Source organism: Lonchura striata, chromosome 2 (genome assembly GCF_046129695.1).
Source record: "Lonchura striata isolate bLonStr1 chromosome 2, bLonStr1.mat, whole genome shotgun sequence".
NCBI classification, from domain to species: Eukaryota; Metazoa; Chordata; class Aves; order Passeriformes; family Estrildidae; genus Lonchura; species Lonchura striata.
This window is the reverse complement of record NC_134604.1, coordinates 76694431-76721449: the sequence shown is the minus strand read 5'-3', so window position 1 is coordinate 76721449 and position 27019 is coordinate 76694431. Positions and strand designations below refer to the sequence as shown.

The 27019-nt window shown below is 41.0% G+C and overlaps 1 protein-coding gene across 1 annotated transcript in view; it reads right to left on the bottom strand.

The window, feature by feature from the left end:
* CLDN10 (claudin 10) overlaps positions 1-23543 on the bottom strand; it is a 53707-nt gene extending 30164 nt beyond the window's left edge. Inside the window, exon 1 of the mRNA XM_021530312.3 lies at positions 23474-23543. Within this exon, the coding sequence (XP_021385987.1) occupies positions 23474-23543 (70 nt within the window). The remainder of the gene's footprint in view (positions 1-23473) is intronic.
* Between the last annotated feature and the right edge of the window lie 3476 nt (positions 23544-27019).

Sequence of the window (27019 nt, the reverse complement as noted above, 5' to 3'; positions counted from 1 at the left end):
TGAAATGAGTGACTGGCTGTGCACCTCTGAAAAAGCAACTTTCTAGACCAGTGATGAACTGCGCATAGCACCCACAATTTGGCAACTGTCTGAGTCGTCTCCCATCTGGGAACAGCCCCAGTGGTCACACTTGAGAAGGATTTCTCTCTTCCTGGATAATGCCTATTTTATCCATGGATGGTTGAACCTGATTGTTGACAAATAAGGTATAGACACACAAAAAAATTCTGCTTTCATCATACCGAGTGGGTTGGCTTTCATGCCTGTGGTAGGATATGGCCTCAAATTGTGGTGAAATCGAGTTATTGTACTGTGGACAGCTAGAACACAGTGAAAAGGTCACACCAGGAAAGAGGAAGGCATATGACTTTGTTCATTGTCTTCCCAGGTATTTATGTACTATGTGTGCCCTGACAGCCAGAGTGCAAGGTCTTTGAAGCATCCTTCTTTACCCCAGAGGCAGCAGGTGGAATGAGTGAGTAACGTTGTCATCCTTGCTGCAGGAATCCATCTGATCTGCCTTTCAGGGCTAAGGAGCAGCAGTGATATGTGTCCTCCATGTCTGCTCTTTAGGGAAAAGGTTCTGTCTTACCAGTACCTTGGGAAATGCAACATTCACATTTACTGTGTTATTTATGATAGGGTGAAATTTCACACGGTGTTGCAAGTCACCTGGAATGTGTTTGCCTTAGCATGCCCTCTTACTGCCCTCAACTGAATTACAGGCATCTCTTTAGGTATCTACTCAGGCAGATCTTGTTGGCTGAATTATTTACTACCCCTGGGAGGAAGAGCTGTTGGGATGCTGCTGCTCTGGTCTGTGGTACTGGTCTGTTCTGATACTCAGGAGGTGGCGGGGAAGGTGAGTGAGTGAGAATTTTACTGCTCTGCACTTGCAGAACTGGCAGCTAATTAACATGTCCTTCTAAGGTGCCCACTGGGACTAACACTGGATCTGTTATTACAATACTACAGCATTTTTGAATGTGAAATAGGAGGAGTTGGTGGGAAATTTTTGAGGCAAATGTATGCTGTCTAAAGCGATCTGTACGGAAATGTCTTTTCTGTTCTGTTCTTTGGCATTTGCAGGGGTAGTATGGAAGTTTCAGTGTGAATGGTTTTGTCCTAAAAATAATGCTTTTCCTAGGCAAGGTCTACTGCAAATTGGTCATGTGAGTAGACCTCAGCATATGTTGGTCAAACCATGATGATAGTCATCAGCTGAGTTTTCTGATGGGCTTTTACATGTATTCCTTTGTACTTCATGGCATCTCTATGGTGGAGGGAGAGATTTTTCACCTGCTTAACTGCCTACACGAAATCCTTTGCCACACTTTAATCTTCTGCCATTGCTTTTGTTTTCTTGCATTATATTTTTTTTTTCCTTTTCATAGGCTGAAGTAAAAAATGGATCACTTCTTCCCCCTTTACTGACTCATTCAACTTTACCCCACCTACTTACTCATTATTTTTTTCTCTTTTAGATGCTTCAGCTACCTCTGTGTTCTGTTGAAGAGTTTCAGATGTAATGGGGCAAATTAAATGGTCCCTCTTATAGTGCACCTTATATTTAATGGAACAGCGTTTTCTTCTTTGAGGATTCACATATCTCAACTGCCCCACAATTGTAAAGTACTGCAGGAGATTTTTGGATGTGGAGATCCATTCCTGCTTTGATGAGAGGGAGGGAGACAGGAGCAAATGTGCTAGCAGCAGCATAAAATGGCCATCTGCTTCCCTGTCACAGTGTCCCATAAAGCTGTCCTTCCTAAGGCAAATTCCATTCTCAGTGACAATCAGTAGTGCATTTTTTCCTGGACAGGAGCTACATCTTCACTCTTGCAGGTTAGAGACCTGTGTATGTGGGAGATGTCCTGCTACTTTCCCCCTGCCTTTCTAAAAAAAAAATGAACCAACATGGTATTGATTTGTTACACAAGCTCATTTTTCCATGTAGATTTGCCCAATCCCCCTGCAGTGCACTGCAAACTCCTCTGGTACTATTTGGAATTGCAGAATGAGTCTACTTGACTTTCCAAGCATCAGTTCTCCAGATAATATTAATTTTTCAGCCTTTCAGGAGAATTAAATGTCAGTCACAGTAAGTGACCCGGTTGGTGGTGCTGTTGAGTACATGAAAGCATTTGTTTTCCTCATATGATTTCATTTCATTTTTCACATCTGAGCCTTGCAATGGCAACTCTACAAGCTTGATAGTTTGGGACTGACCTTGGAAAGAGCGAGGTGTGTGGCAGTACTCTTGTTTACAGCAGGCATTGAGCAGAATATTGCAGGACAGGCTGCATGGTTACAGAATGGAGAGGCGAGCGGTGTTATGAAACACTAAAACTGTAATTAGGATCAGCCTGAAGATAAAAATATAGGTTCTCTCTATTGGCAAAGCTGCTCTTTGGAGCCTGCTGTCCTCAGAAACACATTCCAATTTATGTTTTGGTCAAATTAATTAATTGCCACCAAAATAGATACTGTAAGTGAAATAAATTGCAGAGTGGACAATGATGATGGGGATGATGAAGAGCCTGGTGAATACCCAGTCAATGTAGGCAAATGCATCTGGAGACTTCAGTCTCTAAAAACTGACCCCAGATAGCTGGGAGGCATCTGGATTCATGTTATACCTAGAAGGGTCTAAAACATTAAAGGAACCCTACTGCTTCTTCTTTGTATCTTTGTATCAGGGCAGGATGATAAAGATACATCTTTATATCAGGTCAGGATGCAGCTTAGCCAGTTTTAGCTAAAGGATTTGCCTCAAATTTGTTGTGCAGATGCTTATAGTTTGGAGAGAGAGAAGAGGCAGTCCCAAAGGACAATTCCTTCTCTTCTTAGGGCAATTAAAGTAGATTGAAAAAAAAGCTAAGGAGCAACTCAAGTGCATAAGTATATAAGGCTAATTTTAATTGTCCTAAAGCACCTTCCAGTGCCCTGAGTGGAGAATGTGTTTCTTCTCTACCATATTTTCCAGGCCTGCAGAAAGTTTCAGGTATTTAAGGACTTTTAAGATGTCCTGTGTTTAACTACCTCAATTCTTCCCTTCTGTCTAAGTTGTATGAACCTTTCTTTCAGGCCCTCATTTATTCAGTTTAATTCAGGAGTGTAACTTGCTGTGCACCTTCTGCAGAGAGGTCTGGAGAGATGTACTCCATTTACCTAAAATTTGATCCCCTCCCATCCAGAGATGCCTATACAGTGCCGAGGCTGTGCAAAAATACTGGTTGGCAATGATTATTACTCAGATTACTAGTATATTTAGGGATTATCCTATTTCCCATGGCCTGCCCAAACAACAAACAGGTATCCTTTAAATGTCTCTTTTTTTTTTTTTCTTAACCAAGCAGCAAAATGACCAATTTCTTAGCACGCCACTCCAGCTTGTGATTCTCTTTACCCATTGAGTTCAATGGAAGTCCAACACCTCAATTAAAGGTCTCAGTTTCATGGCACAACTGAGCATCTCAGCTGAAGGAGCAATTCACCTTTTGCTATAAGACACAGTCTGCCCAAGCTCTACTGCACCACAGAATTCCTTACCTGGGATCACATGAAACTGCAGCAATACTGCAGCTATTCCTGAGAAGTCAAATGCCTCAGCCCATCAGGAAAGAACCACTTGCCCCTCTGCACATGGGATTGGGAGCAAGGATGGCCAGATCCCAATTTCTGCTTAGGACAAACCAGCTCACTTTTGTGGCTCACTTTTCTGTGCAATAAGGAACTATAAAAGAATGCATATGTGACGCTCATTTTTAGATAGAATTTTATAATGAAAACCTCTGCTTGCTGATAAAAATCTCTGCCTTTACTGATATATTATTTCATTTAAGATGTCTTACAACAAGAAATAACCCTGGAAGTATTTATTTCTCTCCTTCATTGAGCTCTCCAGATAAGGAATACATCTGAGAATTGATTTCACGTTAAGACTTGATTGACATTCAGGACAATACAATAATTCACTGAATGGCCTTTAGAGGGAAGCAGATCCAAAGAATCTATAGAGTGATCAAGAGCAAACTTTTTACAAAAACAGGCTGCTACATCTTGTTAAGCAAAACCTGAAGCTGAGACAATTTGCCCATAATCTATTTCTCTGTGTAGTTCTAGCTGAGATTTGAAAACCCCTCACATTATTCCAGTCTCAAAACTCCCATAAAGTGAAGGACACCAGGGCTATTTTGTCTTAATTTGCTCATGTCAGGAGACGTTGCTGCTTTATTTCCTGGGGAGTCTCCCTTTAGCCTTCAAAAGCTACCTTGAAAGTAGGAGTTGGGCATGAAAGAGAACCATGGGAGCATCTGGGACACTATGAAGTGGTAGTCAGCAAGTCTGGAAAGACATACCTTCCTGTCTGATCTTACAAGCTATGAGTTGAAGTAAATATGTGGCCTGGTGCTTCCTGACTTCTGTCTGCTCTCTTGTGAGGGATCGGGCAAAAATGTTGTCTGAGAAATACCTACATATGGGTACAGAGCCAAAATCTCAGAGGGTGATTTCTAAATACTACATATTTAAAGAGCTGTGGTATGTGTGACCTTGTAATTCCATCTGTTTGAAGCATTTTTTTATGCTAAGAAGTGTTTTAAAGGCTGAAAATTATTTTAAAGACAACAAATTCTCTATGAGTAAAGTTCTCTGCCCTTGCCGTGTTCTCTTTATATCTTGGGGGCTGATGGGGCAGGAATTACTCAGTGGGCAACTTGCCAAGGAAGCTTGCCTGTGTGCTGCACTTCTGGCTGTTATTTTATGAGGACAAGGCAGATGTGCTATATATAACCTGGAATGAGATAATGAGTCTGAAGCAGCCTGAAAGAAGTTAATTCAATTTTCAGTACATGCATACTTCTCTATACAGAAGGCCCAAGCAACGAGCTCAGGCACTGGACCTTGGTTGCCAGCTGTAAAACTTCATGGCTCATTTTGAGACCTCAGTTTTCTCTCCCCAGCACATATCTGCTCTGGAGTGTGGCCTGAGCAATCCCAATCACCAGCCTGCCCTGCTCTGTTTTGTGCCACATATGGAGCCTTCATAGATGCGTGGAGAACTTTTAAATGGTAGAAGCCTAGAGAAAGACAAACAGGGCCAAACTTTTAAAAATACCCCCAAAAGAGTAAGCATCAATAATTGGACTTTCTTTTAACAGGTAGGGAAATTGTTTTAAGTACCATTAAAACAATGAAGATACATGTAACAGTAGAGATTAGCTGTATCAAATCAATCTAATTTATTTCCTAAAAGGTTAGAAGGACAGTTAGATAGAAAAGTGTACTTTAGTGCAGTATGACTTGAATTTTCACACTCAGTACAAGCAATATGAGGTTTGCTGAAAACATCCTAAGGCAAGATGCCAAATACTGAATCATCAGTACCTTCCTGGCCATGATGCCCTCAGAGGGGTCTGCAGGGATCTCTGCTGAACCTGCTGCTTTTCATCCTTCGTTAGCACAGCAAGCAAATAGGAACCCTGTAATTGCTGGCAGAGCTACAATGTGCATTGAATGAAACAATGTGCATGTAAATTAAACTATTCCCAATTCTATCACATTATTTTCAAGATGATTTTTTAGACTTGCACTTAGCTGGCAGCCTCTGCATGCCCCTTCTGAGAGCAGGTGCTGCCTCAGACATGACGGGTCACAGTGCTCCAAGGAAAGCTCCTCTGGAGTTCCCAGGCATATAAAAGGAAGTGCATCCCCCTTTTAAATGAGCTATTATACTCCAAACTTACATAAACAGGTTAATTGTATTAGGTTTGGTGCATGATTTTGCTGAGGGAAGCTCTAAGCAGATTAATGAGTCCTGGGTGTAAGTTTAAACTTTAATCACATACATTATTAGCATCCAAGGTTTGTGCAAGACAGCATTTCAAATGAAACACAGAAAGAAACTTTCATAATGCTTTACATGTTGTGGAAACCTTACCAGGTCGGCATACTCTCACATGTCTTAGTCATAATTGGACAGAATATCCTAATAATATGATTTTAGGCTTTTAGCAGTGAAATTTTGAATCTCTAGAAGTAGGAATAAATCCATAGGAAAAAAACCCACAGATAAACAACAGGGTCCTTAGGCATTTCAAGAACAAAAAGAATTATCCACTGTAAAACCTCTCCTCTTTCCAAATAAAGTCCAGTTGATCATGCCAGCATAAACAGCAAGGAGAACAGGAGAAAGAAGATACACCTATACCTGAGTAAAGTGACACTTCATCTCCTTTTTCTCTCTAGGTGAGAAAAGTTTTGTTTTCTATGTGGACAGTAATTTGTGTATCTCCAAATCAAATTTGCAGGAATGTTTACCCTGGAGGACCACATCAAACTTATTAATCCTAGCAGCAGGCCAATTCTTGATGTATTTACATAAAGTTCTTCCCCTAAGAGTTGTTTCTTGGACCCTAGTTTCTGCTGTAACTGGCTATATAAGAGCTTCTGCCATATACATGTAATGGATGATGATAAAAGTTGAAGATTGGACTTGATGATTGTGGACTACTTTTCCAACCCAGATAATTCTATGTTTCTATAATTATTAATAGAAAGGCAACATACAAACTCAAAGAAGTAACCTGTTCCTTCCTAGGTACAACACAGAAGTTTGTATAAGTGGCCAACTCATCTCATTCCCAGTCAGATAATTAAGACCAGACTCGTGTCTACATTGAAACATGCTTTCCAAAAGAGAAAAGAACAGTGTGAGATGCATTAATTGTACCAAAGGGGGAAATCCAAATTGGTTTATGGTATAGAGGTATTGAAATATGCAATTCAGAGCACATAGGACAACTATCTTTATTACTTCTTCAGTAGAATCAACTGACAACCTCCTGAATTATTTTGGAATCAGAAGCATGAGGAATCTCTTCCATTGAGACTTTTTGCAGTTGTGATGGTTACTGAGAATCTGTATGATCAAGGCAGTTTTTATACAGTTACAAAAATGTTCGCTACACATATTCTTCTCATCCTTGGATTTGTGGTTTGAATAGAAAAAAGTGTAAAGACATCTTTCTCCTAGAAAATCTCCATTGTCTAATGTCCTGTCCTCATTATTTACTCACAGTAAATAATTTCTTCTTTAGATCTGTATAAACCTGCCCTCCATCAGCTTAAAGCCATTTCTCTTCTTACTATCATTGCATGCTCTTGTGAAAAGTACCTCTTCAGCTTTCCTGAAGGCCTTCTTTAGGTACTGGAAAACTCCTGTAAGGCCTCCCTGGACCCTCCCCTTCTCCAGGGTGAACAACCCCAAGTGTTTCATCTAGTCTTCTTTAAGAGGGGTGCTTCAGCCTTCTGATCAACTTGGTGGCCCTTCTCTGGACTCATTCCATCAGGTCCACAGGTCCCATGGGCACTGGAGAGAAGTGGGTTCACCAAGCCCCCAGCTGCCGCTGTCAGATGTGGTTTCCTATTCTGTGGTCCAGAATACCAAACCATGGGCATCAAAGAGTTCTGGCTTCTGCCTCATCTCTGAGTGCAGTCTGACTGGACATTTTCATCCTTTTCTTCAAAATGACAAAAGGCTACAAAGTATTTCAAGTAGAGAGGCAGGGTGCTGTACCTTCTTGATTTTGACAGAAATTATTCCAAGCCAAGGAATGCGGCAGTGACAGGTGGAGTAACTCCGAGTGCCCTGGAGGAACAGACTTTCCAAGAGCCTGCAAATGCCACCAATCCAAAAGATTTTTTCTTTTGTTTTTCATGAAGCAGGGTGATCAAACAAGCTTGGCTGTCTTCTTCTACCTCCTTCCTCCTCCTCCTCAATTTTGCCATAAACCTACTCACTTTTTTTGAAGTTTGCTCCCTAGATTATAAATGCTCTGGGACAGAGCTGCTCTGTGCTTTGTGTTTGCACAGTGCCAATTACAAGAACCCAATAATAGGCAATCAGCTTTTGTTCAGGTTTCAGTGGCTCCTGATAAGTGCAATTAGAGCACAATGCCTCTGGTTGGTTCCTTTGCAGACCACTGTATGAGAGATGTTTTGCCCCAAATACGTGAGCAGTGAAAATGTCTCAGGAAGCAGAATCAGATTCACAAATGTCCTAAGCACCCTACAGAGCTGTATTTTCCTTCCAGTCCCTGTTAGTTCTAAAATCTCTGTGGTTTATCGTAAAAATGAATGTGGCATAGATTTTTCAATGCAAATACAGTTTATCCTTCAAGAGAAATAATGTAACTTTATTGCTGGAATTAAAACCTAGATATGGAATTCAATAGTATATGAACTACTGCAAAAAAAAGCCAAACTTAAAAACTACCATTGGTCACATTGACAGATATCAGTGCAGACATCTGAAGCCCATGAGAATTGAATCCTCTATGCAACAAGGCCAGTTAATCTGCTTACTTATCTGACATTAAGCACCCAAAGTGTAGGATTTTAGGCTGAAATAGCAGCTATTGGGAAACAAACACTAGGTAGATAAGAAAAGCTTTCTCACAACACTTTAAACTTCCTCAATCCAATTAAAAGCAGTGCTCCTTCTCTCCCACAAGCTGCTGCCCAGTTGCACTGCTTGTTTTTCACATGCCCTGTTTCTTCCCTTCCAGGACTTGAGTCCTTTGCCATACTAACAGGCATTCAAAGGAGTGGTGTAAGGACACAGGTAAAAGAAGTAGCTTTTAAAAAATATTTCATATTACAGTAATGATTAATATATGAGCTAATCACAAGAATAGGTAGACCAATGAGAACATCACAGTTATTATTTTGTCTGTATTTTAGGAAAAGAACGATTTAAAAGAGTTCAGACTGTGTATTTTAGACTATAAGGTAGATTACTTAAGGCAGCATGTTTGGGATAAAGCACTTGTGTCACCTTATTCCAACTGATGTTGCCATATGCTGCGCATCCCCCAAATTTTGTTTTTGTACCAGTAGAACATAATTTCCATACAATTTTTCTGACGTTTTCTTTTTAAAGTATTTGACAACCTGTTTCTCAAGGAGTAAGGTCTGTTGGCCTCATGAAGTCTGAGTCTGATGTAATTCCATCAAAATCTGTGGAGTTTCCCTGGCATCGAAAATACAGTAATTTAGGAATTACTCAGGCTTTGCATTTCTTGGGTTTTGCCAGTAGGAACTTGGAACTAGCGACTCAAAAATTACTTTTAATTGCATCCGGAGATCCCCATTTACTTTCAAAGATACAATCTTCATCGTCACACACTCTGGATCAGCACACTTGCATTCATGTTTAGAAGCTTAATTATGCATCAATTACATTGGGGAATTTTAAATGAGATTTGCTGTTCCTTTTGTTTCATGGATTTAACTAAAGCATTCTGTTTATTTTGGTGTCATTTTCATAGCTGGCATGACTGATTTATCTGATGACTAATTTATTTGACTCCAGTCAGACATATACTGCCAACATCTCAACAAAGCACTCCTTTGGAAAGGGTTTATAGAGTTTCAGTTCACTCTAACTATTAAGCACTTTATGAAAATGTCCATTGATTCCTAAGAGCTGTCTGGTAATGATATAGCCTTCAAAACTGAGCTTAATCAGCCCTTCCTCTTGATTAGCCTTTTTGCCCACTGTAATTACTTTTCCACCAGTCTGGAATTTGTAGAGGACCTTTCAAGAAGTGAAGTATCTTTAACAAGGGAAACAAGAGACAACTTCAATTTGTGTGCATACATGAGCACATAGAGTATGTTTTATGTAAAGGCTTGCTCAAATGAATACATGGCAGGCTGTTTTTGAAATAGCTGGCACTACCTCTTGCATGAGTGAGATGCCAGCTCTCAGCAAGTGCCTATCAGATTCTCGTTTTCCATACTCACACTCATCACCACATGATAGCTAAAAGAAGAGCATGGATTTCAGGGGGGCACCTGGGCTGTGTGGAAAGAGGGGGTGACAAGGCTTTTCACATCAGGGACAGCCTGAGTCCTGCTGACAAAGGTCTATTCAGTGAAGACTGAATGATGTAAAGAGGGACTTCTTGATCTTAAGGTGACAATTTAAAGGCTGCAGTCCTTTGCCCCTGCAGCAGCTTTTGATGGAAGTATTGCTCCCTTCAGGCAAAGACTGGGAGAGAGGAGAGATGTGAAATATGGGAAAATTAGTTGCAGAAAGACAGAAGGAAATTGCTTTCCATGTGCTCTCATGTTTGGATTGGAAGTTCTAGGAATGAATTACATCCAACTGATCTGAGGTATGGGGATCGACCTGTAAGTGTCATCTGAGTCAAGACAGAATTCATTTGAATCCTGCCTAGTATGCCCATACCTTCACTAATCATCCATCTGCTTTACTGTCAACTGGCATGTCTAGACTGCTCCTCTGACCTGCTGTAGGCATGTCCCAGGGATAAGACAGAACCTGTCCCTTCCCTGTTCCTGTTGCCTATAAAGTGATCACAGGGTGGCTGGCTAACTCACAATGTTTTACAGCACTGATGTCTAAAGTGGTCTGGGATAAATCCTAAACCTCTGCTTAAGACCCAGTGCTGCAATTTTAGCACCTCATCTATATCCAGCTTCAGATGCCTGATGAACCAGGATAACATCTCCCAGGCAGGGAGAAAGGAGAACTGTAGGACTCACACCATCCAAGATTCTTATATGTGATAGAAGAAGGATAATATATAGCTCGAATACTTCAAGGAGTTTGGCCTATATTGTCTTTCCCTGCCCTCTGGGCCCCCTTCTGTTTTGGACTCTTTCAGATATGCCAGCAGAATAATGTTTGGCAGTAAAAATAGCATGGAGAAGGGAAAGTGGATGAATGTGAGTTTGCTGCCTTTGTTTAGGGCTGTCAGTCTCTCAGTAATATCTAGCCCAAACCATGGACATCAAATGTGTTGCGCACAGCTCAGTGCTCTGCAATCACAGAGCAAAACATCCACTCCAAATTCAGGAAAATAATTAGGAAATACTTAAAAAAAAAAAAAGTGCAAGAAGATTTAATACCAACTGTCCTTTGCAGATCAAAAGTAGACTAAAAGATCTTTGTAGGCCAAAGGCTACAGGCAAATAGATGGTGGCTGCTGTATAAATTGCATTTTTTGAATTATGGATAGAAGAAGTGAGGACATCAAGAGGCACATTTCACTTCTGGCAGCTGGAACTGAACATGGGGTATAAGGATGAGCTGATTCAGGCATCTTAGTTATCATAGATATTGGAGGTAATCACAGATTGAAACAACTGCAGAGTAACAAAAGTAAGCTAAGGGCTAGAGGCAGTTTGTTTATAAAAAAGGTCAGTTGCTTTTAGGATGGAATGATAAAACTGCTAATTTTTAATTCTTTGTAGTAATCCAGTCTTACCATTTCCTGTGGTATTACCACTGGACATGGGGAACTGATTATACTCTTCCTGTTTTCAGCCACTAATTATGTACTTGAAGACTAACTCTGTGCCTACAGCTAGTCTACTCTTTTTTAGACTAAACAGTCTCAACTCTCTCAGTCTTTCCTCATGGAGCATATTTCATAAATTTGAGGGATTCTAGTTGCTTTTATCTGTGTGCCCTTTCCAAGCCTTCTGCATCCTGCTTCAAGTGTAGTACCCAAAGTGGACACACAACAGCAGCAGAGGCTTTGTTTGGGCCAAACAGAAGCCATCTCACATCCTACAAACAAACGAACTTTAAAAAGGCTTGTAGTTTGTTTTTTCTTTTGCAAAACAGTACAATCTATGTGCATTAACTGATTTCAGCTGAGAGCATGCTGGATATTGGATTGATCCCTGCTAGTCCATCTACACAGCTCCCACAGCTGACCAGAAGCTTGAGGGAATTCTGGTTCTGCTGAGTTTCCAGTAAGTTATTTAGAAAGAAGAAGGGAGATGTTTTGAGGCAAAGGAGAGGGTAGATTATAAAAATTTAAGATTACCTAAGAAACTACCAGGTCAGACATAGCACTGACCTAATTTATGATCCTGTCTCTGTTAGCAGCATGAAGGAGACAGTAAGGCTGCAGGGATATTGACAGAAAAGGAGAACAAAAAGGAATAAATCCATTCCAAAAATATTGCTGTTGGTAGAATTGAGTGAAAGAGATGTAACCCAGTGAACTTCAGACCCTGAAGTAATGTTATTTCTTTCACTTAGTGAGAAAAGTGAGCAAGCCAGTGAAAAAAAATCTCTGGCTTTAAATCAACTTTGAATGACTCACGCATAATAGAAATAATTCTTGGTTGGGAGAAGACTTCCCTCATCATTTCTTTTTCTTTTAAAGATCTTCTCAGGAGTCTTGTAGCTCTCAAATACATTTCTTTGCTTCCTAGTTCCTGTCCCTTGTTCAGCAGTGCTTTCCCTTCAGTATTAAGGCTATAACCATGTGCTCTGTGTGTGTATGAGCAAGGGGATATAACATGGATTTCTCTTGTAAGATACAGATTTTTGATATTATACAAGGTTATCTGTGAAGAAGAAGTGGTTGAAAGCACTCAGAGTCCTTAGATGAGAGCTCTCACTCACTCTGTTTCTTAAAATGCTAGAAATTTTTGGAAATCATATAATTTCTCCCAGCTGAGTGGGCAGATTTTGCCGAAATTGAGAATTTGGGTCCAGTCCCCCTTGTACTAAACGTGGTGGCCAAATTGTCACCATTAGGTCAAGGCAGAGCCTGGCAGCTTGCAAGCTCAGTTTCTGCTTTCCTAATGATTGATTTATTTTGGATGGCTGCTGCCCCTGTATTTTTTCAGGAATTCTCTTCCTGCCCCATGAGCCAGCTGTTGTACACCAGACTCACTTTCCTTGTCTGCAGGTGTTTCATCTCCTTGCAAACAGTTCCCAGGAGAAAGCCATTCCTGTTTCCCAGACTCTCCTTTCACCGGGTTGTATCTGAGTCTTGCACACACAGACCTTGCTGATAGGTGAAAACCTTATCAGTTTGCCCTGACATCCTGTGGTATCCTAGGCTGCCTTGGGCTTGCCCTTGGGCCTCTGCAGTAACCAGAGCAGTCAGCACAAGTAGTGAGTGACCTTAGGAAGCATTTGCATATTATTGCATACATAAAAATAATAATAAATGTTGGTGGGATGTGGAGTGGTGTGGAGTACCTCTTATCAACAGGCTCCACAAAAGCTCCTTCATTTGTTTATAAGGAACTGCAGACCAGAGATGCCTGAATTTGTAGACAGGAAGGGTGAGGGGGGAAAACATCTCCACTTGTTTTCTCCTTTGAACAACATTTTTTTAACCTTAACCATTGAAGGCAGTTAAGCCACTTGGCACACAGACTTGAGTGAAGTACCTTGCCTGGAAATGTTGGCTTGTTTCTGTTAACACCCAGAGTGCCCAAGAGGGGCCACCACCAGCAGCCAGGCAGGGGAGCTTTACTGCTCTGAAGGATTAGCTGAGCCATGGACTGGGGGTGCTGCACCCTCAGTGACACCCAGGCCAAAGCATGGCTATGGCAGTGCAGGATGTCCTGGCCGTGGAGGGAATTGGAGCCTTGAAGCACAAGAGGCATTGACATTTGAAAATGCTGCATTTCTGTGAAGAACTGAGTTTCTAGGAACAATATTAAGTAAGCACAATATTGGAGGTTTTGTAATAGTCACTGAGTAAAACAAAATTATGCGTAGTGTGAGGATGTTGAAAGGTGGTGTAAATTAAAGTTGTCCATTGCATTAATTTTTCTGGAATATCGTTTATCATCTGCTTTGTTTGGTGGAACATTTCCATTAAAAATACAATATGGAAAAGCCAGATGCCATTGATGATTAGTTAGTTAGTTAGTTAATTAAATTACCTCTCATCCCCACTTTGTGAGATAACTATGTCTGCTGTGACCAAAAGGTGGCTGACTCAGGGTCCAGTATGTGGTCTGATGTTTGATGGGATGAGATGCTAGCCTGGGGCAGAAGCTTGGGCACTTGGTGAGCTTGCAGTGGAGAAGTTGTTTATATATCCCAAGAATCTTGTTCTCCTGGTGGCCCAACAAATGCCACACAGCAATCTGGACAGGGAGTAACTTTCACTGTTTCTTATTGGCTGGGGTTTGGTTTCTGCTTTTGCTGCATACAGGATGAAATATCAATAGAAAGGCTGTTATGTGACATTCTGTGTTATTGTTTAGAAATTCATTTATGAAGAAGGAAAAGGCAGTCTCCAAAAAACATAAGATTTTGGCAGATTTCCATCTACACAGGAAATTTAGAACTTCAGAGCTCTGGTTTCCTTTGGAAATACGATTCAGTGAGCGTTGCCCTGAATATGAGCCTGACTGGTATCTGCAGAAGAGTAGCCTCACATCTTAGCTGGATAAAAAAGTGATAGCAACTATAAAAACTGTTAGAGCAGATCTGGTAGAAAACCAGCATATATAATTCTGAAAGCACAGGAATGAGAACTTCAAGTATTTAGTTTTGCTTCTAATTTTGACTGTCACTTTATGCAATTGTACCCTTTCAAACACCAGTAGAGTCAGTATGATTAACTTCTGGCCAGGGCTAGAAGTAAAAATTTGGAGTCTAACTTAAAATTATCTTATGAAATAATATTAATGACAGATCCAGTTGGTGGTGTACAGTTTTAAAATCTACCACATGGAAGCCTTGGTTACAAAAAGCTGTTCAATAGTACAAAATAGCTTAGGATGTGCAGTTTAAAAATTCTTCCTTTATGCAGGTTAATCCTCAGGAGGTGTTTTACTAGAGCTTGGTTAATTACCTCCAGATTAACACACATTTTCTTTAGAAAAGTTGACAGTCAAAAAGAAACATAACTTGACTGTTCAAATGAATGTGTCAGTAGACTTGGGCATGGTCCTCAGAAGGGTTTGGGTACCTCTGCTTTTTTAGCTGTTTCAGGTAATTTTTTAGAAAAGTAAGTGGCAAATTTCTGGGTGACAAGAGCAAGCTATTTAAGGGGAGATATGAATGAAATGTTCTCAGGGGACTTTGCATGTACCTGAATTTCAGCATGTGCTTTGCTGAATTCAAAATTAAATGTTTTAATTCAGCAACTTAAGCATGTCCTACATTAAGGCACAGAAATCTGAGGGGATGTGCTCTGTCCCATTTTAGGAAATGCATCCCTGAAGAGGAAAATCACACAGGAGACCCAGGCTTCAATGTCATCTGTGGAGAGAAGATTGGGTGGATTATGGGAATCCACTGGGCACAGCCAGAGGTCCCTCACAGTACTGGCACCAGGACTGAGTCAAGTACTCTGAAAAAGGGGGGTTCTGAAGCCCAGGGTTGCCCCTGGCAACACCTCAGCTCCAAGCATTTGATTTAATTTGAGTCAATGAAAAACTGAAGGGAATACATTGACCAGCCTCTAAACCAGCTGAGTGTCCCATGGCATCCCCTCCAGGGAAGGCTTATAAGGATAACTGGATACTGTAGGACTTGGTGCATGTGGGATATGGGGAGGAATCCCATGTGCATATCTCTAATAAAATGACTGTGCTCATCTGGCATTTTTCTTTACCTTGCAAAACTCTGTGTAAGTACTATGAGAGATAGGGTAACATGTTAGGGAATTATATATCCCTACTGACTGTGGAGTGATTTATTTTCTCTACCAATGTGAATACAACTCTTACTTGCCTAGCCAACTCCATGTAATAGCTGTAGGAGAGATTTTATGTACATATATTTTCCCCCTACATTTCCCCATACTCATTTTTAAGGTATTTGTTTAGCTTCTCTCCTCCGCCTTGCACTACTCCATGATGGAAAACTAAATATTCAAGATTCAGCAGTGTGAATTTCAAAATCATCAGCTTTAATTATTTACAAATGCAGCACTTCAGTCTCTTTCTCGTACCCTCTGCCTATCACAGCTGGTTGTGCCAGGCCTCCTTTCTCCACCTGCTGCAGGTACTTGTGAAAATGAAATGGATTCTATCTCTGAACTTTGAATGAAGCTATGGTTGTAGCATGACTTCTAAAAAGATAACAAGAGGTACACTGGCCTTCGGCTCCTCAGCATATGCCAGAGGGAACCTCCCCTCACCCACCTCAGTGCTCACAAGGCAGACCAAGGTACAAAACCTGTTTGAACAGAGATATTTTAAGACATTGGCTGCATACCAATTACTGCTGATTCCTATTCATTTTGCTGTACACTCTCTGCTGCTATGTAGCAGTAATCAAAGAAAGCTAAAAGCAAAGTGGAGATAGCAATCTTTCCTGATATGACTATTAGAAGATGAAAGAGCTTTGTTATTAATGCCCCAATAACAAGCTTTGCATTCCTGTCCTTGCACCAGCTGCACCACACTAACAAATAGGAGCACTTTCTACTTTTCATGTTTCCTCAGTGATTTTCTTCAAATGAAGACCACTCCGAGTGGCAAAAATCTATAAAATTGAGTGAAGAGAAGCAAAAGCAACATTACTCTTGTCTAGATACCAGATTTAGACAAAAGTGAAAAAATCTCAGCACTGCAACCTCTGTCCTTGTCCTTGTCCAGTGAGAAGGCTCAGAGCACAAAAAGAGGATTGCAGAGATGCTAAGAAATTGCCAGGTGTAAATGAGCTAAAAAGGAAGACTGATCTGCAAGGCCTTATGTTTTCTTGTAACTGAAGATTTTAAAGCAGTGTCAGAATTTGTCTTTTGTAACTGGCTGCCACCTTCTCCAAAACTGGCAGCAGTCTCTGAAGGCTCCATCCTCAGTGTTTTCCATCTGGCCCCATGCAGTCTAGTCCTGTACTTCTTGGACTCCCTTTCTATATCTTTCTGGCTGCAGATTCACCACTAGGAACATCTCTTTCCAGTCTGCCTACAGCTCTGGACTACTCTGGTTCAAGTAATTGGCCAGAGCCAGACAGCCTGCATAGCAAACAGCAGTAAATAGTGATTCATTGTGGTTTAGATTCATGGATTTTCAGAGCATGTAGATTAAAATCATGGAATCAAAGAGCTCAAACATAAGACAATATTTGGCAGAAGGAAAGCCACTTCAAAATCTTTAACCTATATGTCATCTCTGAGATCCACAAATCCATGTTTCACGGGGTTGTTCTGCCTCTGGGGGGTTTCTTCTGGGACTTGCCATTCCATTGAAAACCCTGGATTTTGCCCTGTATCTACTGCAAAGCTGCTGCTGGAGCTTCCCGTGGGAAAAATGTCTTGGATACATGGGAGTTAGCCATCTCCTTCAGTTCATATCTGTTCTGCCAGGGGCTACTTTGTGGATGGCTCTGCTGTGTATGAATCCACTTCTTTTCTAACTTGAAATCAGCCTAATAATAAGGCATGACATGACTCTGACTAACTGCTACCTAGGCTGAACTCATTAATTTACTTCATTCATTAATTTTTGGCATGGGGTCAATGATATGCAATATAAGAGATTCCAAAACTATTTGCTGCATAGAGTCATGATGTTTCATGACCTCTAGTGCATTACCAGACTTCTCTAGGAACCAAATGTGTTTCAGGCTATATTGTTTGAATGGAAAGCAGACTCAGTCATCTAATGTCAGAAGAGAGGCCATGAGCTTGGAAATAACCTTGCTACAATGGAGATGCAAACTGTGAGAGTGGAGAACCTTTTATTACCAAGATTTGACATCCTATTCCTATGCATATACAAAAGATCACATGCTGAAATCAGCATTCAGTCAGTCCAAATGGTGATCCCTCTGCCTGCAGAAAAATGGACAGTACTTTAAGAAATAAAGCCATGGGAATGAAGCCATTAATAAAAGTCTGAGAGGAATTCTGTCTGTGTCTCATGGTCACCTTTCCCAAATTTGAACTATTGATCCTAGTGTATATTTCCTTTCATATTGACACAACTTTGCCAATACTGTTTTGACTTGGGTTTTCTAAGTCACCAAATGGACACTGTACTCATTGAACAGAAAAGCCCAACAGAGGGGTGGCTCAGCCTAACAAATATGGATCAATCATACTTCACTTCAGTTTACACTTTTCCTAGGAGGATTTGCTTGCTACAGGAAAGTTCTTTGGCACAGTTATCCTCTAATCTTAATATTGGATCCTGTGTTCTGTTTTTAGCTGTGTTAGAGTTACTTTTTTTCCTAGTAGCTGGTACTGTGCTGTGTTCTGTATTCAGAATGAAAATAATGTTGATAACCCCCTGACGTTTTAGTTGTGACTAAGTAGCATTTATCCTAAGTCAAGGACTTTTCTCTTTCCCATATTTTGCCAGCAAGGGAGTGCACAAGAAGCTGGGAGAAAAGAGACTTGATCCAAAATAGCCAAAGAGATATTCCATACCACAGATATGTTTGGCATATAAACTGGGAGAGGGAGGCATTGTCTGATTGCTGCTCAGAGACGAGCTGGGCATTGGTCAGTGGGTGGTGAGCATTTATACTGTCCATCACCTCTTTGTCTTGGGTTTTATTCTTCTCCCTCTTTTTCCTATTATAATTATTGTTACTGGTATTTTTATTGTTAATTTTTTTTTTCCGTTTCAATTACTAAATTGTTCCTACCTCAGCCTGTGGGTGTTGCCTTTTCCTGATTCTCCTCCCCACCCCACCGAGGGTGTTCGGAGAGTGAGTGAGCAGCTTCGTGCTAACCAGCTGGGGTTAATCACGACCCCCGTGACTCTGTCCCTTTGACTGCCCGGAGGATGCTCCGGCAGAGTCCCTTGTGGCTGACATCAGCCAGAGGAAAGCCGTCCCGGTGGATTTCTCCCTTCCTGATGATGGCTGAAGCCAATCACCCCGGGCAGACGGCCCGGCCCCTTCCCTTGCGATCCCCCAAAAGCGCACACAGCTGCTGCTTGCCCGGGCTCTGGGCACAGTTAAACCTCTCCTCTCCTGTGGCTACTCCCCCGGGGGAAGCCGGGCCGAGGCACGCCGCCTTTCCAGGGAGCTGGGCTGTCCCCAGCCGGGCGACGGCACCACCGCCGGGCACGGCCGGGGCCGCTCCTGCAGCACCATGGAGAGAGGAGCGCGCCCGCCTCCCCCGGCCCGGCGGCGCGGCAGCGGCAAGGGCTGGCAGGGCAGGGCACGGCTGGAAGGGCAGGGCACGGCTGGAAGGGCAGGGCACGGCTGGAAGGGCAGGGCAGGGCACGGCTGGAAGGGCAGGGCAGGGAAGGGCTGGCAGGACAGGGCAGGGCTGGAAGGGCAGGGCAGGGAAGGGCTGGCAGGACAGGGCAGGGCTGGCAGGGCAGGGCACGGCTGGCAGGGCAGGGCACGGCTGGAAGGGCAGGGCAGGGAAGGGCTGGCAGGACAGGGCAGGGCTGGCAGGGCAGGGCACGGCTGGAAGGGCAGGGCAGGGCAGGGCTGGCAGGGCAGGGCAGGGCTGGCAGGGCTGGCAGGGCAGGGAAAGGAAGGGAAGGGCATGGGGATCTGCCTAGCAACAGGGAGCAGAAGTGCAGTGTCCATCCCCAACGCTCACGCAGCCTGACTCCCTGCAAACCCACTCAGGATGGATGTAAAGCCACGATGTTTGCTTCTGGGGGATTTAGCACTAAGTGCCCTCCTCTAAGGCTGAGGAGAAGCCTGGCCTTGGCTGCCATGTGTATATCTGGCTAGCTTGTCGACTCATACCAAACAAATGCATAGTGTGCTTTCCTGGCAGTAAGTTTCTGTCAAGTAAGGGACACTCTCATGTCAGTCCTTTCCTGCTCTAGAAGCTGAATTCTCTGGCAAAATTACTAGTGTCACCCTGACCCCAGCTAGAATTACTCTCTGCACCCTGATGAACCCAAATGTTGTTTGACTATGCAAGGCTCTTCTGAGTACAGGTGCTGCAATAGCAGTTTTCTTGTATCAACTTCCTTCTGCTGCTTATCTGCATTGCAGTGGCGGTATCATGAAAAGGCAGCTCCGAATCAGTTTGTAGATGTGACCCAGAACAGCTGGGCATTGCCTGGTCCATATTTGCTACCATCAGGATAGCACTATTTGCCCCATCAGGCTCTGCTGAAAGAGGCACTGACAAGATGCCAGCAGATCTGAGGCTCAAAAAAGCAAAGGTTCCAGGAAGCAGATTTCTTCCAGTTTCTTGTACACCTCCCTGAACTTATGGTATAGAAAACCAGAACATACAGGAGTCATGAAGCGGTGCCGTAGGCAAGGCATGCAAAATGCCAAACTAATTGTTTGAAGATGCTGAGTAGCTGTCCTGACAGACTAAGGAAGTGTCATAGAAAATGGATGTAGACACAGTTCAGTTGACTAGTTACAATTCTGTACTTAATATGAATGAAACAGCTCTGTGTAACATCACCAAAGTCAAAACACCTAAATAAAGTCTCTAGCCCATGCTTGATAGCTGAAAGATGGTTCTTGTCAAATCTGAATAAGTCTGTCATTGTAAGAATTCATGAGAAGAATGACAAAAGACGTTAATTACTACCTGTGGATCACTGGGAAGTTAGCAGGAGGCAGGCTGGGTGCAAACTCTGCCATAAAAGTTTCTGGAGTTCACAGCTCCAGAGCTTCTGTTCTCAAGGTCATGCTTTGAAGGCCCTTTATGTATCTTTCTTGCTAATAAGGACTGAGTGGCTAATCAAAGGTTATTCTTTTTGAAAAAATGTTGTCTCACAGCTAGTTTTATTTTCTGGCATTTATTGACTGTGTGAGTTTATGCTTGTGAGTAACTGTCTCTTGGTTTCAGTCATACAATTTCCATGGGTGTATCTGATGCTCTGATAATCATAACCAAGTTAACTGAAGAGACAATATTCCCAGATAATATTTAGCTTGAAGCTTGTTGTATTTGTGTCAGATCTGATGAATGCCTTTGTTGCATACTTCTCCCAAAGCAGTTGATTTAATAAAAGATATTGCTTCTTTCCACAAACATTGCCTTAAATGACTGTAGCTACAGTGCTGTTACTATTCAGGATCTCCCTCTAAGATCTTTCATCTGAATGAAAGAGCAGAGCACACTGTGGCTGGACATGTGAATGCACATGTACATTTGGCAACAGCCCAACTAGCTTTGGATACTAGCAGCATGGCCCTGCTAACCCAGACTTCCAGAAACACAAACCCCTCAACATCTGTACCTGGGCTGGGTTGCAGAAGCTGAGCTCTCACTGCCTTACCTATGCACAACTCATCCTCAAGCTGAAAGTCAGTTCTGGCAAATATCTACATACTGCCTCTGGCTGCAGAGTAATCCTGCTCAGAGCAAGGCCTTTGGAATCTGTTGTTTTGGTTTTTTTTCTGTTGTGAAAAACAGAAAAAAAACAAAACAAAACAAAACAAACCTTAAAACTTCATAGTACCCATTTAGAAAACTCCCCTGCAAAATCCTCACAAAAATTGCAATTTAACATTTAATGACCAAATAAATCTGTTCTGGCTTACTACACTAGTGTAATACTGTTGCTGCTACTGTTGCTGTTACTGCTAATACTTTCTGTAGGGTAACCTGAAAATGGAAAGATAGGAATGGAATGAGGAACTTGCGTAATTTGTCTTTGGCTATAGGAAAGAATTCCAAATAGATTCCATAAAAATATGAACATGCAGAAGAAAAGTTATATTGCCACCCTCCCTGGCTTCTGTATATAAGAGACAATGATATAGTGAAGCTGTGAGGACAGAGAGTTCATTACTTCTTTAATCTGAGCATTTTGTCATTTTACAATCCACGACAGAGTGAGAGTGCAAAACCCTTTCCCTGTTGAACTCTTGCTTTCCTTGGATTATCAGGAGTTTATGTTTAGCAGGTTTTCCAAACTGAACAGCTCACTCTTTTCCAGTAGTGCTTGTGCTACATGTAACATTATCCTTTGCTGGTGCATGCACTGGCAGGTTAAAATTAGACTTCCTAAATGTCATTACAGCAGCTTGTTACTCTCTTACTTGAACAAGAGTGTGCTAATTTAATTAATTAATTTATACTCTATATTCTTCTAAAAAACAAACAAAAATGCAAAATCTTACTCAGATGCTTAAGTATATATTAAATTATGCATGCATAGCATGCATTTTCACTTTATTCAAATTTCAGTCTGCCAGTGATGAAAATAATAGTAACAGTACAAAGTGGCAATAGATTACATCTGATTACTCTGAAAGCAGATTTTGTGCTACTAACAATAGCAATAATGGTACTTTCTAGTTACTTTACATTACTTTAAACAATGCCTGAGAAGCAGAGCTGATTTTCTTCCTTTAAATCTTGAAATAAATAATGCATAAATGATTATTTGAAAAATGTAATAGTCACTTTCCAAAAATATGTGTGAGTTTCTGTGCCTTTTAAGTAATTTTTGACGAACAGCATTCTTTAAAATAAATAAAACCCTTCTTATCCATTCACATTTCTCATGGGTGTTGTGTGATGATTTGAAACAGGGCATAATGAAATATGTGGAGAAATGATGCTGAGTTTTATCTTAAAATCATCTGTATGTGTAAAAGTGGATCTGTATGTCACAGCACGTAGTCTGATGTGTCAGGGCATGAAAGGCAAAAAAAGGTAAGGATCTGGAACATCCCCAGGCTTCCATGCTTCCATGTATGTGTGAGTTTACGAACCTGCCTATGTAATATCCTGTATGGCAACAACCATGCAATGTTACATTTTATATTTCATTCAGTCACTGCCTGCTAATAGCTTAAGAGAATTGTGCTTCTTTCTGGTCTCATAAAAGCTTTGGATGATTGGTTCTGTCTAAACTGGGTTTATTTCCCTAAAATACTGGAGTCTTAATACATTTTTTCTTACTCTAGTCTGACTCCATCTTGCTTGCATGCTGCCCACCCCAGGGAGAACAGTCCTTCTGCCAAGGCTCTCGTGAGTGCTTACACACAGTTTCACTGAAAACACTATTTTGCCTACTATCACAAAGCTTAACAGCAAACAAAACCAGACCTCTTCATTTACTGCTTTGCATATAGAGAGAAACACAAAACACATTGCATGGTACACTTACAGTTAGCCCCTATCTCTGAGAAAAGCTGTAACGCAAGAAGTCTCCATTCATTTTTATGTTCTGATAGATGGCTTACAAATCTAACACTCCCCATTAAAATGGACATTCTGAAACAGCACACCCTTTATCTTTAAAGTGAAAATATTAGCTTGTTATACAAGAAATTATATACATTAGCACTTAGTTCCCAGTATATGAGCATTTGCACAGGATGCACGTATTCATGGATGTGGTTATTTGCTCTCTGATTTTTTCAGACACTAAAAAGATAGCTGTCACAGACCTTGCTATCTTTCCCCCTCTCACCATCCAGCAAGCACAATGCTCTTTTTGGCATGGAAATTAGATCTGTAAGACAGTTTAGTCCATTTTCTCTGCCAGATGTGGTTTGATACCGACAGTTTATTACTGGCACTATGTCCAGTATACTTAACACATATTACCAACCACAGAGTAGAGCTTATTGTCTGTCTTGGAACATATATTATTCTTACAAAGTTGTTTGCAATATTCTGCCTACAAGATCATTTACTTATATTCATTACAATGTTTTAAACATAATCTCTTGCACAAACCAAAATAATCTCGTATTCCTCCGGCTCACATCTTGCAATACACATGGCTTTCCATAAGTTCCAGTTAAATTATGCTTCCTTACCTTCTACTTTGAAGATAGTAAGGTGAGGTCTGCAGTGAAATGCCCCCAGTGCATTGCCAGCACAGTTCATCCAAAGACCCTGGAAGACCCAGGTTGCAGTGATAACAGATGATGCTCGACTAGTGACTTTCCACTCATTTGATGCAGTAGCAGCAATAGCAGCACCCAGCCCACAGAAACAAAATATGAAAGCTATAATCTGGATTGCCAGCATGTTTCTCTGTAAACCAGGGACTTACTAATGCCACTGTATGGAGACAAAAGCACTTCAGTCACGTGTGTAAGCAAAAAGGCATAACATAAGCAAATTATACTTGAACAAGTTCAGTACCACTTGCTACAGAAAGTTAATGTGGCTGAAAGAAATTTTCATGGTTGAGTGATTTAAGAAAGGCTGTAGGCATTACGAATGTTTAGAAAGAAAGTCAAGGTACAACTTTATAGGAACTAATTACTAGTACTTACTTACTAATTTCTGATTGTAAAAATTAATTGTTTTCAATTTTTTCCAATAAAATCTTCCAGTTAATGCTTAATTTTTAGTTAATTGGAAACTTACAACCATTCCATCTAGCAAAATAGGTTCAGAGTCCAAACTGTACAGTGCTATTTAACGGATTACCACAACATTTTAGGAGGATCACACAACACTTGAAAAATAACTCATTGAAAGGCTGTGAAGTTAATTCAGGCATAACCAGCCACCATGCAAGCAGTGCTAAAACTGGAGGAAGCAGTGTCTGTGGGTATATTTGTAGAATAGCAGATCTAGAGCAACAACAGAAACAGCAAGTGGTCCATGAGCAGTGATGCAGCTGCAGCAGTCAGCAGAATGAGCCTCATGCAGCCCCCACTGAGTCTTTTCACTTGGTCATTATAGAAAAGGTATTGTTTCTTACACTCTGCATGAAATACCTAGTGCAGAAACATCTGTCCCACCACTGACTGAGCTCCTGCAACCTCATGCCATGAAGACCTCAAAGTATGCTAGTGACTTAATAAAATGTTGTCTTTAAAGCAGCAGGCACTGAGAGCACCACACTGAAGCAACTATTCTAATTAAATTCCTGAGTATATAGTCTTTACTAACATGGGACATACACACACAATTTTACAGACATGTGAAGCCTTCACTCTTTTGAAATTCCAGCTGCCAGCTGTATTTATACCTTTCCTGGTACTTTTGACCTCCTCCCGAAAGAAGGAGCAAACTCCTTTTCTCTTTGGTGCTAGTGTATGCCATTTGGTGACATGAAATTACCCTGAATATTGAGTGTATACCTTCACTTTTAACAAGAACACTGGTCTATGTTTATTCCCTTTGGGTATTTCAACTGTTGATTCTCCCTGTTACAGCTGAAATAAAATACCACACTGAACATTGGCATTGGAAATTTTCTATAGACTTTTCACAGCTCATAGAAGGGTTAAGCAAGGGTGCTAAAACATCATTAACATTCCATGTAAAGAGCAAGAGGAGTTTCACTGGGACTGTTCTGTTGAACCATCATCTGGTACTTCAACTTTATGAGCCTTTGGCTCAGCACTGAGAAGGAGGACCGAAAAGGATTATTCTACAGACCAGAAAATTACACCACAGGAAGGAATTTCTTTTCAGATTAATTAGGAGGCTCACATCCCACACATGCAGAGTGAACAGAATTTTTTTTTAGCATAGACAACTTGAAAGACATGAAAGGTGGGTTTGCTACAAAGCATCATTATAATATGGCAGGTTGTTTTCAGGGTGAGGACAATAATTTACAGCAATTTTGCATTGCTGTAAAGTAATATAGTAACAGTTTTCTTATGTTAGGTGTTAAACTTCATGTAATTTTTCATATGTATTTTCACTAAGTTTGAAAGGGCAGAGAGGAAAATACAGAAATGGGTCCAGCTTTGAAGCAGATTCCTGAGAGCTGAGATTTTTTGTTCTATATCTACCATACAAAAAAGTTGAATTTGGGTTTGCTTTTTTTGTTTGTCAAAGACTATGCAAATTCACACAGAATACTGACATTTCATTGGGTATCTTTTTTTTCTTTTTTAAATCCTCTGAGTGACAGTAATGTTGGCTGAGTGCTCAGAGTAGCTCAAAAGAATGTTTTATATCTGATGCTAAATTCAGGCCTAGTTCTGGACTTTTGAGTGTTGTCACTGACAAAAAACCCTCCAAAACCAAAAAACCAAACCAACCAAACAGAATGATCAAGAAGCCCCCCAAACTCATTTGGACTGGAAAAGCAAGGATGACTGTATGCAAACACTCTTTCATCCCTCCCTACTCCTCTTTTTTGCTATTCCCAGCAGTGTGCCTTATCAACATAGCCTGTGAGGAGCTACCCAGGCTCAGCAGGATAAGGCTACTTCTCTATTTCTAGGTGACCTGGATCTAAGATAGAGATACCTTCTCAGTAAGACTTTGCTCTTTTAAACCCATTATCATGCTATTATCATGGGAAGGGTTTTCACATTTCTATTTCTAGATAAACTGCAATACATACTCTTAAGTCTCTTTCCCTTTGCACTCTTAGATCATTTTCTACCAGTGCCGAATCCAGTACAAACTCATTACTGTTATGCTGATAGGACACTGAAGGCTGCTTACTTCAGTGGAAAGTGCCTGTAGACACCACTTGAACTGTAGACTACACTTTCATGGCTTAAGGACTCAGTGGTTTCTTGGCCTTTATCTATCTTCCTTGTTTTCTAGTGCATGACTGTGGAATTCATGGTCACAAGCACTTCACCCTGCATTGTTTCTAGAGAGTTAGTTCGTGAGTGATGAATAAATTAAACAGATACTTAAGTGATAAGAAAGAAGTAAGCAGTCCTGTTTACAACCCTCATTTCTTCTATAAACTGTAAGAAGTTAATCAGTCATTTAAGAAGTTCAAGGTGAAGTTGAAAGTTAACCTGTTAATGCTGTTTTCCATTATATCAAAACTTTTTTCTCTGTTACTGAACAGACAAAAAGTTGGAAAGCAGCCAGGAGTTTAAGGAGTGTTTAAATATAAAGCTGGAAAAGGGAAAACATTTTGCTACAGGCCTTTGTTGAACCATTTCCCCCAAAGTCCACAGATACAGTAACTGATTACATGACATATTGCTGTCTCTGTTAAAGTGGACACTGTGCCAGTAACATGCAATATTTCTTTTACTACTGATATTATCTTTTTTAATGTCCAGTGCCAGTTCTTAAACACAGTTGATGCCTCTGCAGCAGAGCAGGAATGTTTACACAGGTAAGCTGTAGCTTTCAGTTTGTGAATTCTTCTTCAGCCTATGTCAATTGTTGTAAGCTTTTAATTGGATGAGTTCCCAATGCTGATACAGATCTGGCTGCTGACATATATTTCCCTCATGAAGACAAATACAGCTAGAGCAAACACTTAGCTAAACTGAATTAGTTGTGGAGAAAATTATGGTATATAAAAAAAAAAGAACTAAGTGCAAATCAGTCCCAATGTTATCTAAATAAGAGAAAAGAGAGTTCTGCAAAGAAGCTACCTAAGGTAACATGGAGACAATGATGTATGAGATAAA